We start from the raw sequence: 17742 nt of genomic DNA on the forward strand, positions 1-17742 counted from the left end.
AAATGCCATCTTGTTCCTAGAATTTTGTGACTGGCCCCTATCTCACACATTTCAACCTCAGGTCCACCACTGCACTCTGCCTTATACTACAGTTGTCCAGCCTTTCACAGTAACACACCCAGCAGGGCAGTGCTCAGCTTGTATAATGAAAAAAGTATCAGATGTCTGCAGTGTCACAGCAAAGGTAACCCACAGACACACGGAGAATCTCAGCTTGCTCTCCAAGGAACCTGACGTTTGCCTAAATCAGAACTTACATAAGCAGCAACCTTTGACCTCTGTGGTCTGAGCAAAGATCTAATCTTTAACCTCTGTTTTGTGTTCAGAATCTAAAAATCACAAAAGATTGGTTTGCACAGCAATTATTCAGCCAATTATTTTCCTACTGACTCCTGGTCCAAAGTAGAACTTTCACCCTTTGAACTCTTGGCAGAGCACCCTAGAACGTGGCTTAAAGGGTGCTGAATGCCTGGTGAGATCACATGATTAAACTCTTCCACTGCCAATAATCACAAAATCTGGTCAATAAAAATCATCTACGGAGCTGTTTTCACAGACAGAAAATAGGTAAGTATCACCCTGGAATAGAAATGTATAAAATTATGTTGTCAGTGATTGTAATTATTAATTAGATCTTATAACATAAGATATAATGGCTGAGCTAACCCTGTTATTTTTTTCTAAAATATGGAGACATTTCTATTATATCTTTTTCCCGAGATCAAGTGTTCACATCTTCAAATATTAGATACTTTATCATGGGTGTGGCTTATAATTGGTACAACTACAGAATGGCCACCTAAGGGTGTTTCATCCCAGTGAACTCAAAGGAATTAAGCACCACAATTGAAATTCAAGTGAAAGTTTTAGCAATTCCTCATATAAAGATCATGTCAAGCTATGCACTGTGTGCACATGTGTGTGTGCACACAGACAGGCACCTGCCTCAGAACATCTCAACTCACTGGCTTACCTGGAGCATTTTGTCAGGGCTGGGCTCAATGCCAGGGGGCATGTTGCTGGGGTCAAAAGCCATCTGCTCGACTTCAGCAAAGTAATTAACTGGGTTTCTGTTTAAGATCAGCTTGCCAACTGGTATAAGAGGGTAGTCCTTGTGAGGCCAAACCTGAAAACAGTATTGTATTCATAATTACCAGAGGGTGGATACTAAAGGCATCCATGAAAACACCAACTTTCAAATATAATCAAGCCAGTGAAAATAATTCTTAACCCAAGAGAAACACGATAAGAATGTCAGGTGACTTCATTATCATATCGTAATAGCAAAAGGTAAATATTGACAACTGTGCAGAACCAGAGTATATTAGCTTTTCAAAACTTGTCCCCTGCTAATAACACAGGAAGCCTCCAGAGTGACCCCGATGAACTTCCCACATGGGAGGGGAAGTGAGGCACTGGCAGGCAGGCACTCTCAGGCATGAGGACCCTGCCGAGCTACCACCTCACAGCCAGCCCACCCCTCACTGCGAATGCTTAGCTGTAATTTATTTATTATTATTATTAAGCAGAAAGAGACTTATAGAAAGAAATAGTTGCTGCTGACTTACCTTGGTAAGATCAAATGGATTAAATGGGAAAGTTTCTGCCTCCCTGAAAGTCATGACCTGGATGTAGAAAGTCCAGGATGGATAGTTGCCTCTGGCGATAGCATTGAAAAGGTCTCGGAGGCCGTAATCCGGATCTTCCTGGGTGAGTCTTGCCGCTTCTCCAACGGGCAAGTTTCTGATGCCCTGGTCGGTCTGCAGAGTGAAAGTGGGAAGCTCAGTCCCAGTTTAGAGAAGAAGTGACCAAAGACAATTCCTTTAAATCATACTTCTGTTGTTCAGATCTGACTACACTTACTTATCCTGATTCTTGTCAATGTCAAGGGGATTTCTTCCACACTTTTCACATTTAAAACCACTCCTCTCTTTCCCTTTATGTATTCTATATCATTTGTATTTTTATGCTTATAATACTTTTTAATCAAAAAATTCTTTCTTAATAATAAAAAACTCTCATCAGTTCAAATAAGCAAGAGATAATAAAAATTAAAGAGTTTTTTAAAAGGGTTTTTTGAAATAGTTTTTAATTTATTTTAACTGATGTATTAAAACACCAAAATTATGCATATTAATGGAGAATATTTCTCATTTACTTAAAACAAAACATCAAATTCTTTCTTCCAGGTTTTTGAGAACTTGTAGTGCAGTCACGCTCCTGCGCAACAGCACCTTAGAACTTGGTCCTCCCCAAATGTGACTCAATACCATCAGCCAGCCTTTCCCATCCCTCCAGGCCCTACTCTCCCTGGCCTCTGATGATCAATATTCTAATTTCATCCTCTAATTCTCAAATTCCACCTATGAGGCAGAGCATGCCACATCTGTCTTTCTATGCCTGGCTCGTTTCACCTAACGCAGTAGTCTACGGTTCCACTCAAAGTCACAATGACAGGGTCTCTCTCTGTGTCTCTGTCTCTGCCTCTGTCTCTGTCTCTCTGTCTCTCTCTCCGTGTGTGTGTGTGTGTGTGTGTGTGTGTGTGTGTGTGTGTGTGTGTGAGACTTAACAGCAGGTCACTGTATCACATCTTCTTAATCCATTCACCATCTGATGGACACTGCTTCAAAAAACATGAGAGTTGCAGATGCCTCTTGGACATACTGTATCGCAGCATTTGCCTTAGATATACACCATGGAATTCTAATAATAATAACCTAATTCCCATTTTAAAACAGCTCAGAAAAATTCCTGAAATTGTGCTCAGCACATCCCTCCATCCCTGCTGCTTTCCTTTTGTTTTGTTAAGAAATTACAGAATCAGAGTTCCCCGAACTACCACGAGCTTCATTGTTGCCACTCTATACCAATTCTCTAGGAGCAGGCAAAATCAGCACTCTGTCTTTCCAAACAAACCAATCACACTCAAAAAGGCATTATGCCATTTTCCTCAGTACTCCTATCACTACGGCCCTGGTCAACTGGCTGACCATGTACCTAATAAGACTCCAGAAGCCACATGTCATGGAAACACTTAGCAAAATCAACTCTGGAAGGGACCAAAGGAGAAGGCAACTTCAGGATTTAAGAATGAAGGCCGCCGTCTGCAGATCACCCATGAGCCAATATGTGCAATGTATCATAACAGTGAAATGTTGTTCTGACTTTAACCAATTCCTTGGGTTTAAAAGAGAGTAAGTACAAATCAGAATAAGCTATATTTATGAGTGAATGAATGAATGAATGAATGAATCCATATATATCTCAAGCTATCTCAGGATCCTATAAGCAATCTATTCAGGCCTGTGGACAGCTGTAGGTGCATCCCAATTTTACAATGAAATGAACTTTCAGCACTATGCCCAATGTCACAGTATGGGACAGTGAAGATCTGAGTTAAGGCTGGCCTAACTCCAGGGCTACTGACTAGGCTCCGTATCCCCTATAGTCACTGAGTCTTGTGACCTTACACAGCTCCCTTTGGCATCTATAAATCCAGGGACCAACTACTTTCTTAACATTGACCCAAGAACTAAAGGAAACAGTTTCCCATTTAATACACCTAAACAGCTTGTTCAAGTAAGTATTAAAATATTACAGAAGAAGGGGGCGTAGGTTCTCTGGTGTTTCTCCCCGTAAGAACATGAATACCCGGGGCCAGGGAGACAGCTCAGCTGGTAAAAGGCTTGCCTTGCAAGCACGAGGACCTGAGTTCGATCATCAGAATCCGCATAAAAACCAGGTGTGCTGGCACACACTTATCTCAGCTCTGGGGAGGTGGAAACAGGTTGTCGGAGCTGCCTAGCCAGCCAGCCTAGCTGAATTGGCACATTCTGGTTGAGTTAGAAACTCTGTCTCAAAAAACGAGATGGACAATGGCACCTACACCCAGTCACCTGAATCCTGCACAGTGACAGGTCTGGGTCTGTGCTAGGTCTTCAGGAAGACGGCATACACGCTGCCATGTGTCCTTGCATTAGCCCAGCTTTTGTCTCCTCATGTTTCTAGAAGCTAGGAAGGTCACTGAGGAATGACACCCAAGGTTGACCTCTGACCCCTACGCATATGCATGCACATACAAAAAGAACACTTGTCCCAACAAGCTAGAACCTAGCCTTACAACCTCATTTACCTTACTTAAAAAATAAATAAATAAATAAATAAATAAATAAATAAATAAATAAATAAATAAATAAATAAATAAATTAAATAAAATATTACAGAAGAAAGCAGGCCTTTGGGATGTTGTTAAAAAGGGAAGCTATGCTGAGCCTGGTTGTGTAGGCCTGAAAGCCCAGCTACTCAGGAGGCTGAGGTAGGAGGATTGCAAGTTCAAAGCTCAGCTGAGCTACCAACTAAGTTCAAGGCTAACCTGGGCAACTTAATGAGATCCTGTCTCAAAATACAAGAGGTGCTGGGGATGTAGTAGTTCAATGGTACAGTACTTGACTAGCAGCCCTAGGTTCAATTCTAGTACTACACACAAAAAGGAGAGAGACTTCAATTGTCATGAACCCACTTCCTTCTAGTTTAGCAGTAGTATTTAGAAACAGAAGTTTTTAACCTCCTGAGGTACTCAGAGAATACTGCTAACCCTCTCAAGTTCACTGGTAAATATTGTTCATTGTAATATAAGGCAAGATCATACCAAAGACAGAAGCCATGTGCTCCAACCTCTAACTACATGTAAGGAAGAATCCATTAACTGCACATTGTTCTAATTTGAGAGGCCTGAATTTGTCCAGGAATTGGTAGCCAACAAAATATTCACAGTGCTAGTCAACTGTATCAATTCTTTGTACCCTTGGGTAGAAGCCTGAGAAAGGTGAGAACTCTCACTCTTTGCTCAGTCCTTTAGGAGAAGTAAAGAGAGCTGGGTAGGAGGAGAAGCCTTGTTCCCCTGGCCCAGACAACATGTACCTTGTAATGGAACTTGCAATAGACCGCCTCTCCATTTGCATTAACCAGCTTGAATGTGTGTGATCCATAGCCATTCATGTGCCGGTGTCCATCCGGAATCCCTCGGTCACTGAACAAGAAAGAAACCTAAGGAACAGAAACGGAAATCCTCCCATTTAAATTGAAGTGTCCCAAGTGTTTACATCCATACATTTCCAGAAAACTCCTCAGGACATGGAACACATCCACTAACTTCCCATCGGAAGAGTTATCATTATTTTGCCTACAGAAAACGATAAAAATTGTAGAGCGTGACAAAGCATGAATCACTAATATCATCAAATTCTATGAAGGAGAACTAAAGCAAATCTGAAAACTAGACTCACACGTTGACTTTCCTCTCATCTCCCTAACACACAGCTTCCCCTCAGACTAGACTTTATTCCTAGTCTTCAAAATATTAACTGATAGCGTTTCCAAACATCTAAACACCATGCCACTGTAAACTCTTTATGATCAAGAAATTGAAGAAGCGCCCCAAAAAGACAGAAGCCAACTCCAATATAACAACCTGAGCAGCAAGACACATGGCAAGGCCTAACTAACAATGCCATCCCAGGTGATACGGGAGCCTGAAAAAGAAAGCGTTCTCACCTGATGGAGGGACTCTGGACGAAGACTCCAGAAGTCCCAGACCATGTCAGGGTCCTTCAGGTGAGTTTGTGGGTTTCTTTTCTGGCTATGGATGAAGGATGGAAACTAAATGGGAGCAGGGGAAAGAGAAAGAGAAAATAAAAATCCCAAACCTAAGTTTACAAGACATACAGTGTTTTACATGATATATTATGGCTCCTTTATGGATTTTAATTCTGATCAACCCAATTCCAAAAACTTAGGTTGCTAAACTTTCAAATAAAATTTGATCAGCAAATGCATACCAATTCTTTGGATACTCTAGGATCAAATGCACTCCAAGCTGAAGTATCTCTTTAAACACCACAACCACCAAACATATCACACTCACATAACACACATCACACACACACACACACACACACACACACACCACACACACACACACACACACACACACACACACACACATACACATGTTCTATCTGCTTCTTGGACAAAGCCAGTGCTGACCAATCCTCCAAGCTCTACAACGGAAGCTGGACCATTTCCACTAGGTCAGTGAATCTTGACATGTCAAATCTAAGGCCAATGATAATTATCATTTGATCTTATAGAGCAGTGGTTCTCAACCTTCCTAATGCTGCGACTCTTTAATACAGCTCCTCATGTCATGGTGACCCCCATCGTAAAATTATTTCATTGTTACTTCATAACTGTAATTTCGCTACTGTTATGAATCGTAATATAAATATCTGATATGCAGGATATCAGGTATGTGACACACACCCCCAGGGGTCACAACCCACAGATTGAGAACTGCTGTGATAGAGATACACTAAATTCTGAAAAAAAAATTTTTTAAAGGAAACCCAGAAAATCCACATTCTCTTTTTTTCTCCAAGGCTTATCCTCAAAGGCCAATCCCTAAAGAGAACTGGAAATCAATACAAATCAACAGCACTTGTAGAGAGCACAACAGCCCACCACCTACCAATATGGCATCCCTGATGAAGAAAATAGGGGTGTTGTTTCCCACAAGATCCCAGTTACCATCTTCAGTGTAGAATTTCACTGCAAACCCACGAGGGTCACGAACTGTGTCCGCGGAGCCTGACTCTCCGGCTGGAAGAGTCAAATGGAAGAAGAATGAACCATAGCCAAGTTCAGTGCAGCCACAAGGCTATAAATCACAGAGAAACTCAGCACCTTCAATCCGCTTCCTGGAGTCAGATTAGGTATTTAAATGTCTGCGGTATTTTTACCACAACCTACCTGCTAATTGGGTCTAGCAATCAGACAAAAGATTGAATTGAAAGTGATAAGAAATCATATATACCAACAGCTGACAAGGCTATCCATGTAAACAGGTAATTAAAGTAAGAAAATAATTATGAAGATTAGAGCAATAAACAGTGAGTTGTCTGGGGCTGGAGAAAGGACTCGGCAATTAAGAGCACTGGCTGCTTTTACCCAGAGTTGAGACTCAGATTCAATTCCCAGCACCCACACAGCAGCTCCCAACCATCTAACTCCAGTTCCTGCAGATGCGACACCCTCTCCTGGCTTCTGAGGACACCAGGCAGGCACATGGTACACAGATATGCATGCAGGTAAACATCCATACACATAAAATAAAAATAATAAAAATTTTAAGGAAGAGTGAGCTGTGGGAAAGCTAGTATTGAGAAAATTAGCTAAGACACAGGTTTTATTATTTATCTCATGCAGTTCTGCATGCCATGGTTTTTTGTTTGTTTGTTTGTTTGTTTTTAAGCACAGAACCTAAGAGAGAAGTCTAACAAATTAGGCACTGTGATGTGTTAGGATATATATATATAATAATGTTAAGTACAAATACTAATTCTGTAACACAATAATAAAACTTCTTAATCATTCTAGAGTAGATTATCCCATACTGCAAAGTAGATCTACAGATTACTCTAAGTAAATCACTTATACTATTTATTGTTGCTCTAGACTTAATTCTCAGTAAAGGGAAGTTGTTACAATGGTTATTAAAGAAGATTTCCACTCCATACTTCCCTTTGAGGCAACCCTTGTGGAAAGTTATTTCAAAATGTCACAGAATTGCAGTGGTAACCCCTTCATGGTTCGGCAAACAGAACAGTAACTTCCTGTAAGTCTCCAGATATTTTCTCTATAGCAAAACGGGCTAAAACGTACAGAAATACTTGTTTCCTATTTCTTCGTATGTTTTTCTTGAGATTAAGCTATAAATGTCCTCAAATAAGGTGCAGGTTGAAGGAACCAAAAGAGGCATGCAAAACAGACTGACTTACCGACTGTGGAAAAGCGAACCGCGATGGGAGTCCTCTTTCCAACATGCTCAAACACTTTTGCCTTCGAGTATTTGGTAATATCATGAGTGACCTCAAAGTATCCAAAGGCACCTAATGAGGGAGACAGAAACTCTCAGCACAAGACCATCCCCAGGAGGACCAGGCCCTCCACAGGCACCTGTGACAAGGAAAACTGAACAGTGTTCCGGGGTCTGCCAATACGACGGGGGTGGGGCGGCCTGGGGGGGGGGGGGCAAACACAGAATGCTAAGAGCCAAGGCGATGATGGGTGCTGGGAGTGTTAGCTGGTCAAGGCGGACCAGAGGCAAAGGACTTCAGAGGATCTGACGGTAGAGGCCAAGGCCAGGGAAGGACTGGTTTCCAGGGAAGGAGACGGGGCAGAAAGGACAAATGGGAAAGCACAGCAAGTGACAGCAGAGAAGACATAAAACGATGGGAAGAAACTTCTCTAAAAAAAGAGATGAAGGAATCGGGAGGGCTGACCCAGTCCACAGAACAGGCCGAGAAGAAAATGCATGTTGCCCTTTTCCTTTTCTCCTTTTTTGTTTTGTTTTGTCTTTTTCAAAACAGGGTTTCTGTATAGCCCTGGCTGTCCTGGAACTCAATCTGTAGACCAGGCTAGCCTCTAACTCAAAGATCCACCTGCCACCGCCTCCTGAGTGCTGGGACTAAAGGCGTGCACCGCCGCCACCACCACCCGGCTGCTACCCTTTTTCTTATTGGGCTTTTCTTTTAAACACTATTATCATCTTTTACATCCACTATAAAAAGATCAAAGTTCTACAGAAGTTAGGCAAAAGAGAAGGAAAAAAACCACTCAGATTCACCACTCCCACAAAGCTATGTTCTATTTTGCAGTTCATTTCAGTATTTATCCCATAAGAGCACATTTTCACCACGCTGCAGCTGTGGTGTGTGTTACTCGATCTTTTTTACTGAACTATGTAATGGAAAAAACAATGGAAGGTTACTGTTTAGTATGTGTGGTGCTGGAGACTGAAACCTAGGTTTGCTGGATAAGCACCCGAGTACTGAGCTACACCCCCAATCCTTGATCTACTGAGACAGGATATTACTGCTTAGGACAGGTTGGCCTTGAACTCAGTCGCTCTCTGCCCCTGCTTCCCGTGTGTGGACAGTACGGGTATGTGCCACATGCCACACCTGGCTGGAAAACTGCTGTTTGTTTGTTTGGTGTATGTGCACACCATGTAATCATGCAGGTATGAGTATATCCATATGCATGAGTGCGGAGGGCAAAGGAGAAACTGGATGCCCTTGATTGCTGCTTCCCACCTTTATTTTTTGAGAAAGGTCTTTCACTGAACCTGAAGTTCGTCAGTTTGGCTAGGCTGGCTGGCCAAGAGCTTCTGTCCATTCCCCCTCCTCCCACACACAGCCTCCCACCAGCACTGAGGTTACAAGTGCGCTATAAATGCCAGCATTTTTTACACATGGATGCTGACGAGCTAAACTCAGGTCCTCACAGCTAGGCAGGAGGCATTTTACCAACTGAGATATCTCCCTGGCTTCCAAAAGTTAGTATTTTAAAAACTGGTTTGGGGCTGAAGAGATGGATCAGCAGTTAAGAGCACTGGCTGCTCTTCCAGATGACCCAGGTTCAACATCCAATACCCACGCAGCAGCTCAGAACTGTCTGTAACTCCAGTTCAGGGAATCCAACGTCTTCTTCTGGCCTCCTTGGCACTAATTATGCACATGGTACAAAGGCAAAACACCCATATACATTAAATGAATAAATATTTTTAAATTGTTTTATATTTAAAATACATATAATCTAATCTAGGCTACTCTTCTATTAATGAAAAGTTTTCCTTTCTTCCAAGAATGGAGATTTGGGGTTTTCCTGAAGGAAGGCTATGTCCAATAACTACAAGGTTCCTTCTACTTAAGGTGTCAAGTGCTTTGGGAAGTCCTTTGAGCCAGGTTAGGAGTGAAGAACACAGACAGCTCTCACCTGCTCCTTTTGCGTGTACCACTCTCTCAGGAATTCGCTCTCTGTCAAAATGTGCCATTTCATCAGTGAAAACCACATCCTGAACGAGAAGGGGCCCTCGGGACCCAGCGGTCATGACATTAAGTTTATCTCCTATTGGGTTGCCGCCTCCAGTGGTCAGGACATCGGGTTTCTACGCAAACACGAAAGGAAAAGAAGAACAGGAGAGTCAGGACAGTTGAACACTTAACTTACACTGTCATACCTTGTCATTTTTACACCTTCTCCCCGTTCTTAAGTCTCCTGTGCGCTAAGTACTGAAATACTACAGTCCGCTCTCGGAAATCCCTGTCACACCTCAACATCAGTTCCTAAGACACTTGTTACGGGAAGCAGAGGTGACTAATGTCTGCTACCTGGTTCAGCTGCTACGAGAGATAGGCACTGGATTCCACACCTGAGTCCCCAGATAAGCACCCCCAAAAGGGAACGTTATGTGCTTGATAACCAATGCCAAAACAAGCAGTAAAAAGACGGTCTTGAAAGAATCCATGCCAGCTGGTGCTTCCCTTAGGGCTGAATTCTGTCATACAGTGGAGCTTACAGTCAGATTCCACGCTGGGGCCGTTCAGAAGTAATGCTGTGGATGGACGCTCATTTCTCTAAAGCTGTGTGTGCTGGCTATGTGTGCCATCACCTCTCAATTTAAAACAAACAAACAAACAAAACAAAAAGAAATCTGTGCCTTTGGGCTAAAATAATTGTTTCTGATACGATGGATTATATTACCAATGTTCTAAAGAAGTCACCGTCTCTAAAACAGGGCAGGATATTTTACTGTATTGAACAACTACTTGTAATACACACCATTTTCCGATCTAGTTACATCAGATGTCTCTTGCTTGGCTGCCCCTCCTCTGAGTGACCACAGTGTCCAATGCACACCCTTGGTTCATTCTCCCCCAGGGTCACTGTGCTGGTTCAAATGAATATGGCCCCCATACGCCCATAGGGAGTGGCACTATATAGTGAGTTATATATGGAAGAACACTGAGGAAAAGTCACTTTGGAATTTGTAAAACTCATAGACAAGACTCTCATACAAGCGTTCTACCACTTGATCCGATTTCCTAAAGCACTAACAGATTTCCTCACATGGCCTCATGTACACACAATTTACCTCCACAACTTGAATAGGCAGCAGTTCAGAAAAGAGCCCAGAGGGCAAAGACTGAAAAGGGAGATTGCCCAACTTCAGGGGATATTCAGGGGAGCACTGGACAGAGAGCTGATGCAGGATTCATTAGCAATATATGAAAATACCGCAGTGGAAGCAAGTCTTGCTCAATGGTCAAGCACTTTTCTCGTGTGGCTCTGGGTTGGATCCCCAGCCCTGAAAATAATCATAATTCTACCATCCAATAAAGATTTACTAACTACAGTGAGCTGGTGGGGCTGGAGACTAGACCACAAAAGTTATTTCACCTAAACATCCCAATAACCTCACGAGACAAATGTAAGGAAAATTGGTCTTACCATGTTCTTTGGAGGAAAATGGTAAATGTCAGGAGCCCTCCCTGAGCCAGGGCTCCAAGAACAGACTGAATATAGTCACTCAGTTATAAACATGAGAAATGTTTTGTCAAGCAAGGCTATGCTGTCTTATTTGTAAGTGACGTGAGTAAACAGGTCACAGTAGTTACTAATATATCTCAAGTATTTACTTTACTGCTTCATGGCCAAAACTAGTTTTCAAAAGTTAAAAACCTTTTAGAATAATCCTATATAAAGAGCAAATCCTCCAAGTACACAAAATAGCGACTGCAAAGAGGTGTTTTCCCTGTCTTGAAACTAGAACTAAAATTTGTTAACACCATGACTGGCCTGATCTACTTCAACTATTCAAAGAACAGAGGACAGAGGAAGATTTGGAGAGAAAGGCTTAAGAATTGAAGGATAACTCATCTATAGATGAAAAATACCCCCCCTTTTTTTTTATTAGAAGTGGCAGAGTTGAGGTGCTTTAAAAAGGGAAGCTAACAACAAAAATGATAACCATGAATTAGTATTTTCTGATATGCACTTTACAGTCAGCTCCTGCTTTCTAACCTGGAGAGAACACCTTGGCTAAGACGGAGACTTAGAAAAATACCATTCCCTCTGCCATGTCTGTCCTGCTGACACACCATGACTTAGCAATTCTGCTCCTTCTGCTTCATGAGACATGAAAGCTCATTCACACAAGGAGTTAATTCGGCTACTCCCTCTCCATTCCTCTACCATCCTTCATGTTAGCAGTGTGTCCTCAACACGCTTATTATCGGGGCTAACCTCAAAAACATAAAGTCTCTTACAGAAATCTCACTGACAGAAAGGGCAGGCTAAGACCCAGACTCTCCCCAGTAACAAGGGGACAGGACACAGTCAGGACTCCTTTGCTCAGGTTCTCCAGTGGTCAGAGATGACTTATTAAACCTGGGTATTCCATGGGAAGAGCCCATGTGATCTGAGCAGCAGGCAACAAAACTCCTATTTCAGTTCCATGCAAACTTCTGTGGAGACCTGTAGAATGGTCTCTTTAATGTATTTTGAGAAGAGAGAGCAGTTTTTTAGATGGCCCTAGGTCATGCCTGTGAAATTCTAGATTCGATGCTCAACGACCAAAGTTCACAAAGCTCCCAATTCACTTGTCAGCAGCATCTGCCCACAAGAAGACTCCTGTTTTCTAAATTGCTTCCACAGTGATCAACACTCTGGTCCTGGTTCCAAAGAAGGACCCATCCAACTTGGCACTAGACATCTGGTTCTTGAGAGAGGAGACAGCAGAACGCTGACAGTTCCATCATTTCCATTTACCACTCCAGTGAAAGTAAAAGAAAGGACATTTTTAATGTCATAATAATAAAATTAATACAGTCTAAAAAGAGATTGAGCCTGCTAACTCATTGTCACATTACAAGAAAGTACATGGATAGATTCCCAGGAACTACGGAGTGTGTGTTTTGGACACACAGATAGCCCACACTCCCCCGCTTCCCTTATTCTTAGCCCATAACAGAGTTCTAGCTAAGGCAATTAGAATGGAAGGGAAGCTGATCCCTAAACTTCCCAAATACCCTTCTCTACACACTTCATCTTTCTATGGCTGAACAGTGACGCCTCAAATACTTTGGGGCGGGGTGGTGGTGGTGGTGCTGCTGCTGCTGTTGTTCTTAAAAAATATTTATTTATATTTGTATGAACATTTTGTCTGCACTGTATGTGCACTATGTGGGGTACGGTACCCATGAAGACCAGCGAGAGTGTCAGAACCCCTGGAACTGGAGTTACAGACCACTGTGAGCCACATATGGGTGTTGGAAACCCAGGTCCTGAGCCAGGAAAAGCAAGTGCTCTTAAGTCCTGGGCCATCTCTCCAGCCCCTGCTTCAAGTACTTAGAACTGTATGTTAATCCATGGGAAGCCTCCTGTCAGCTGTGGCCCTCAATAACCATGAGGGACAAAACACCTTGATTCTTTTCAACCCCAAACCACTCTGAACCATCATACAAGAAAGCAAGAAATTTCTGATGTGTTTATGCCATTGCGTATGCTGGATACCATTATTGCAGCACTTTGCTCACACAAGACTGAACTTAAAATGAGGGCCATGAAATCCATGGTGAAAGGTCAAAAACACAAATTTTAGAGGGACAAAAGAGATACCAACAGATTACACAGGAGCTTATGCCCATGATCAGCAGACATCTAAAAGGATGCTCAGCATCTCTAGTCCATCAGAGCAAAGCAAATTAAAACCATAGAGAGCAAGGACTAAATAAAAGTCTGACAACAACAAAAGCTGGCAGGAAGTAAGGCAACCAGAACTCCCATATTGTTGATGGAAGTGTAAAATGGTGCAACCACTTTGGAAGAGGACTGGGCAGTTTGCTCTTAAAACAGCCAGTGGCCCTATAGCCCAGTATATCCACTCTAAGTAGTTTGGGGTTTTGCCTTACTTACTAGAATAGGATTCTTGCCATATAACTCAGGATGGCTTCAAACTGGTGATCCACCTGCCTCTACTTCATTAGTACTGTGATCACGGGTATGTGCCAGCACATCCAGCTAGGTATTTTCTAAGAAAAATCAAAGTGTGGGTGCATAAAATGACTGGTATAGGGAGTTTCATATCAACTTTATTCATAATAATCCAAACCTGGAAACAACCCAGGTGTCCAGCGATAGTATAAACAGACAGTGGTCTGGTCACATGACAAAGCATGGCATGGTGTGTAAAGTTCTAACTGCTGATACACAACACGAGTGATGGGAAAGCATTTTTGCTAAACAAACAGACAAAAAAGAGCCTTCTACAAAACTCCATCAATCAATAGTTTAAATAGTCCATTACAATTTCCTAGGGCAGGCAGGGTGATGGTAACCTTGGATACAGTTTTTCAAGGACAGCCCCTTTATTTATTTGGTTTTTTAAATCTCTTGTTGTGTGTGAATACAGGCGTGCATTCATGTACGTGGTGGAAGTCAGGGGACAACCTCTGGTGTCACTGTCCGCCTTCCACTTGTTTAAGTTGTTTTCTACTGTCTACGCCAGGTTGGCTGGCCTGTGTTCTCCTGTCTCTATCCCCCAGCTCCACATAGGAATGCTGGGACTACAAGGGACACGTTGCCATCAAGGTTTACATGCATTCTGGGGATTCGAACCCATCCCCTCCCACCTGCACAGAGAGCACTTTACCCAGTGAGGCATCTCCTCAGTCCAGCCTTGGTATCTTAACAAGGGCTCAGGGTGCAATGGTGTATGTATACATTAAACCTTGCTAAACAGAACATATAAATCTACATGTTTCACATAAGTCCACATGCATGCAAATATCACTGTAAAACTGCACCTGCACACCATACTCTCCATTCACATGCCTGCAGTGTTCAGGTATAAAGTATACAGGTGACGAGATACACTAAAAAAAGCCACTAATTTCATAGATAAACGGAGGGATAGGGAGATGGATAATCTTATACAAAAGGTAATTGTATAATCCAGAAGCTGGGCAGTTAGCTATGTACTGCAGTTCTTTTCAGCTTTTCTGAATTCTCAACTCTTTTCATAATCAAGTACTTCAACTTATCCAGGCTATACAGAATGTGCTAATTTCCTTCCAGAAAGTAGAGGGCTCCCCACTAGAAATAAACATTTATTCAGAGTAGCACAAATTGAGGAAGAAAACATCAATATTACCATCAATACAGGCAACACGCCCATAGCAAGAAAATGTCATGGAAAGGGGAGAGAGCAGCATTTCAAGTGAGCCTCCCAGTTTATCTTGTGTTTGTTGACCAGCTGTGTTTCACCCAAGAAGTCAACAGCTAAGGCTTAATGATTACCCCAAATAAGTAACGGGCAAACTGGTCTCAGAGTAAACAGGGCACTTTAAGAACAAGTGTATTTTACTTTCTAAAACTCTCACCTCACTGACCAAGTGTTTCTGAGTTCACCAAGTAGTCACGACAGTATGAACCAGGCTTTGGCAGCCACTGGGTACCCAACAGGTCCTGGCTCTAGGGAGCTCCATTCTAATCTCGAATCTGCCACTAACTAGCTGCACGTCCTTGATTACGACTGTCTCTCGGGTTCACTTGAAGAACTCGGGGGAAAAAAAAAACTGAACGGACCTAATGGTAAATAACGAATGAGGATGGGACCAAGCGCTTAGAGACGCATATCAGCGTTTTCCCAAACTTAGTCCAGGAGTCGTTGGCATTGGTGCTCCAGTTCACCTACAAGAGCATGGTTTTGAGAAAGGGCAAGGGGAAAGGCTCCCCCAGCCCCACCATAGTAACCGGAAGCCATGAGACCATGCAGTATCATCTTCTTCGACCTCTCAAAGATGCCCAGGCCAGGAATGTCCCTACCAAGTCTACTGAAATCCCTGTTATCTGTGAAGACACTGTTACAGTGTCTTCTGCCTTACAACCAACTCCAGCACTCATTCTACACTCCACAGCTCGTCTGCAATCGAAACTACATGGCAATCATCTGTTTACACACCTTGTTTCTCAGTCTTGACTCTAAACTTCTCCAGGGTGTGGCCTTACTGCACGAGAATTTGTACATCTTGCCCAGCATTGTGGTGCTTAACTGGCACATCCAGGCACTCAAAGTGAATCAAAGCAATGATTACCGCCTAATGTTCTAAAATACCAAGTCTGATGCTCCTAAGTGCCCGTGAAACAATGGATGTAAAAATTCTCTTTACTTAATCGTTGAATGTTGTGTCCGCTGCATGCCACCCTGAATGCTGCTGGGGGCACAGGCCAATACGTGCAGTTGTAAGATTTTATACACATAAAGCCAGAGCTAACTCCCACTTCCTGGTTCACAGCTACAGCTCTCCATGTCTCAAGCTATGACCTCTGTCCCAGCTGAACAACTGCCAAACTCGGAACCAACCGGTTACCCGGTCCTTGCTGCCAGAGACAGTCAGTCCTGCAGGCCGGCAGCCCCAATCCCCTGCTCCACATAGTCCGTGAGACAGACAGCAGCCACACGCTTGCGGCCAGTGATGCAGCCCAGCGCAGGCCACCCAGGGGGAGCCGGTGCCCGTTACTCGCCGCCCGCCCACGCTCTCATGGGGCTCTGGGGAACAGAAGGTACCTGCATGGACCGCTGTTCCTTCCACTGCTTCATCTGGTCGCTGGCTGGGTCCCGGCTGTCCGCCATGGTGTCGGATTGCGGAGCTGCAGAGCGTGGTAGGCAGGACGGCTGGGCGCGCTCGGGGTTCCACCCGGGGAAAGCAATCGCGTCGGCCAGGCCCGCTGGAGTGGTGACTTCAGGCTCCGCCAATCAACACCAACACCACCCCACCCCTCGGGATGGCCGCCTCCTGATTGGCCGCTAGTACTCTAGCAGGGACAAGGATTGGAAGGAGGGTGGGGCGAGAAGCGGGGACTCCAGGAGTGGGGCCCCCGGGATGGGAAGAGGGGAGGGGACCAAAGGACAAGACTGGTGCTCTCTGATCTCTGAGAGTCAACAAGTCCAGGGTCCAATTCCTTTGTGCAAAATTTTCTTACTGGTATAAGTTTTGCTTGCTACTAACGGGTGGGTGGTTCCTTTTCTTCCTTCTCTTACTCACGGATTATCACTTACCAAGCTGTATACCAATAATTTACTATAAAAGCACTCAGAAACTGTTTAATCTTACGACAGATCTGTGCCGATCTCCTCCTCCGTAAGAGGAAAACGACTGACTTGTGACAGGCCCACTGTGTCAAAGCGGCCTCTACCGACTGCAGTGGCAGCCTCTTCCATTTTCTCCACTCACAAGGAAGAATTGTGAAAAGCTTTGGGGGAGGAGGGTCTATGTTGGGCCCGGGGATAAGGCTCAGAAGGTAGAGTGCTTGTCTAGCATGCACAAAGCCCTGGGTTTAGTCCCAAGAATCATATAAGCTGCGCGGTAGTGCAGGCCTGTGCTCCCAGCACTCGGGAGGTGGAAGTAGAAGATCAGAAGTTCAAGGCCATCTTCCGCTACATAAAGCGTTTGAGACCAGACTCGGATACGAGACCCTGTCTCAAAAAAACAATTTTTTTTCTAAACTAGAAAACAAAACATTTACTAATATGTGTAAATATTTAGTGAGCTTACGGCTTATTTTTTATTTCAATCAATAGATTATTTTCTCTCGGCTGCTAGGACTTATCTTTAGACATCTTGATACACATGTGCAGATGCCATCATTTTCAAATCAAACCTTCTCAGCTTTCACCTTGATTATAGACTGTGGACAAGTGGTTGAGGAAATTTCAAATCTTGTTCTTGATTTGACGAAGATATGATAACAGAAATCTCAGCGATGAAAGTTTTGCACTCCCTTGGGGAAACAGTCACAAATTCATCTTATCTACTGTATGTTTTCCTATATTGTACTTAA

At 43.4% G+C, this 17742-nt stretch overlaps 1 protein-coding gene across 1 annotated transcript in view; it reads right to left on the reverse strand.

Moving 5' to 3' along the window:
* The window catches only part of Cat (catalase), a 28364-nt gene extending 11730 nt beyond the window's left edge, over window positions 1-16634 (reverse strand). Inside the window, exons 1-8 of the mRNA XM_059261017.1 lie at window positions 16469-16634; window positions 9835-10006; window positions 7836-7946; window positions 6527-6657; window positions 5554-5658; window positions 4921-5046; window positions 1569-1760; window positions 974-1126 (exon numbers count right to left, since the gene is read on the reverse strand). Coding sequence (XP_059117000.1) covers window positions 974-1126; window positions 1569-1760; window positions 4921-5046; window positions 5554-5658; window positions 6527-6657; window positions 7836-7946; window positions 9835-10006; window positions 16469-16534 — 1056 coding nt within the window. The 5' untranslated portion in view covers window positions 16535-16634. The remainder of the gene's footprint in view (window positions 1-973; window positions 1127-1568; window positions 1761-4920; window positions 5047-5553; window positions 5659-6526; window positions 6658-7835; window positions 7947-9834; window positions 10007-16468) is intronic.
* Window positions 16635-17742: the final 1108 nt, after the last annotated feature.

Source organism: Peromyscus eremicus, chromosome 4, assembly GCF_949786415.1.
Source record: "Peromyscus eremicus chromosome 4, PerEre_H2_v1, whole genome shotgun sequence".
NCBI lineage: Eukaryota > Metazoa > Chordata > Mammalia > Rodentia > Cricetidae > Peromyscus > Peromyscus eremicus.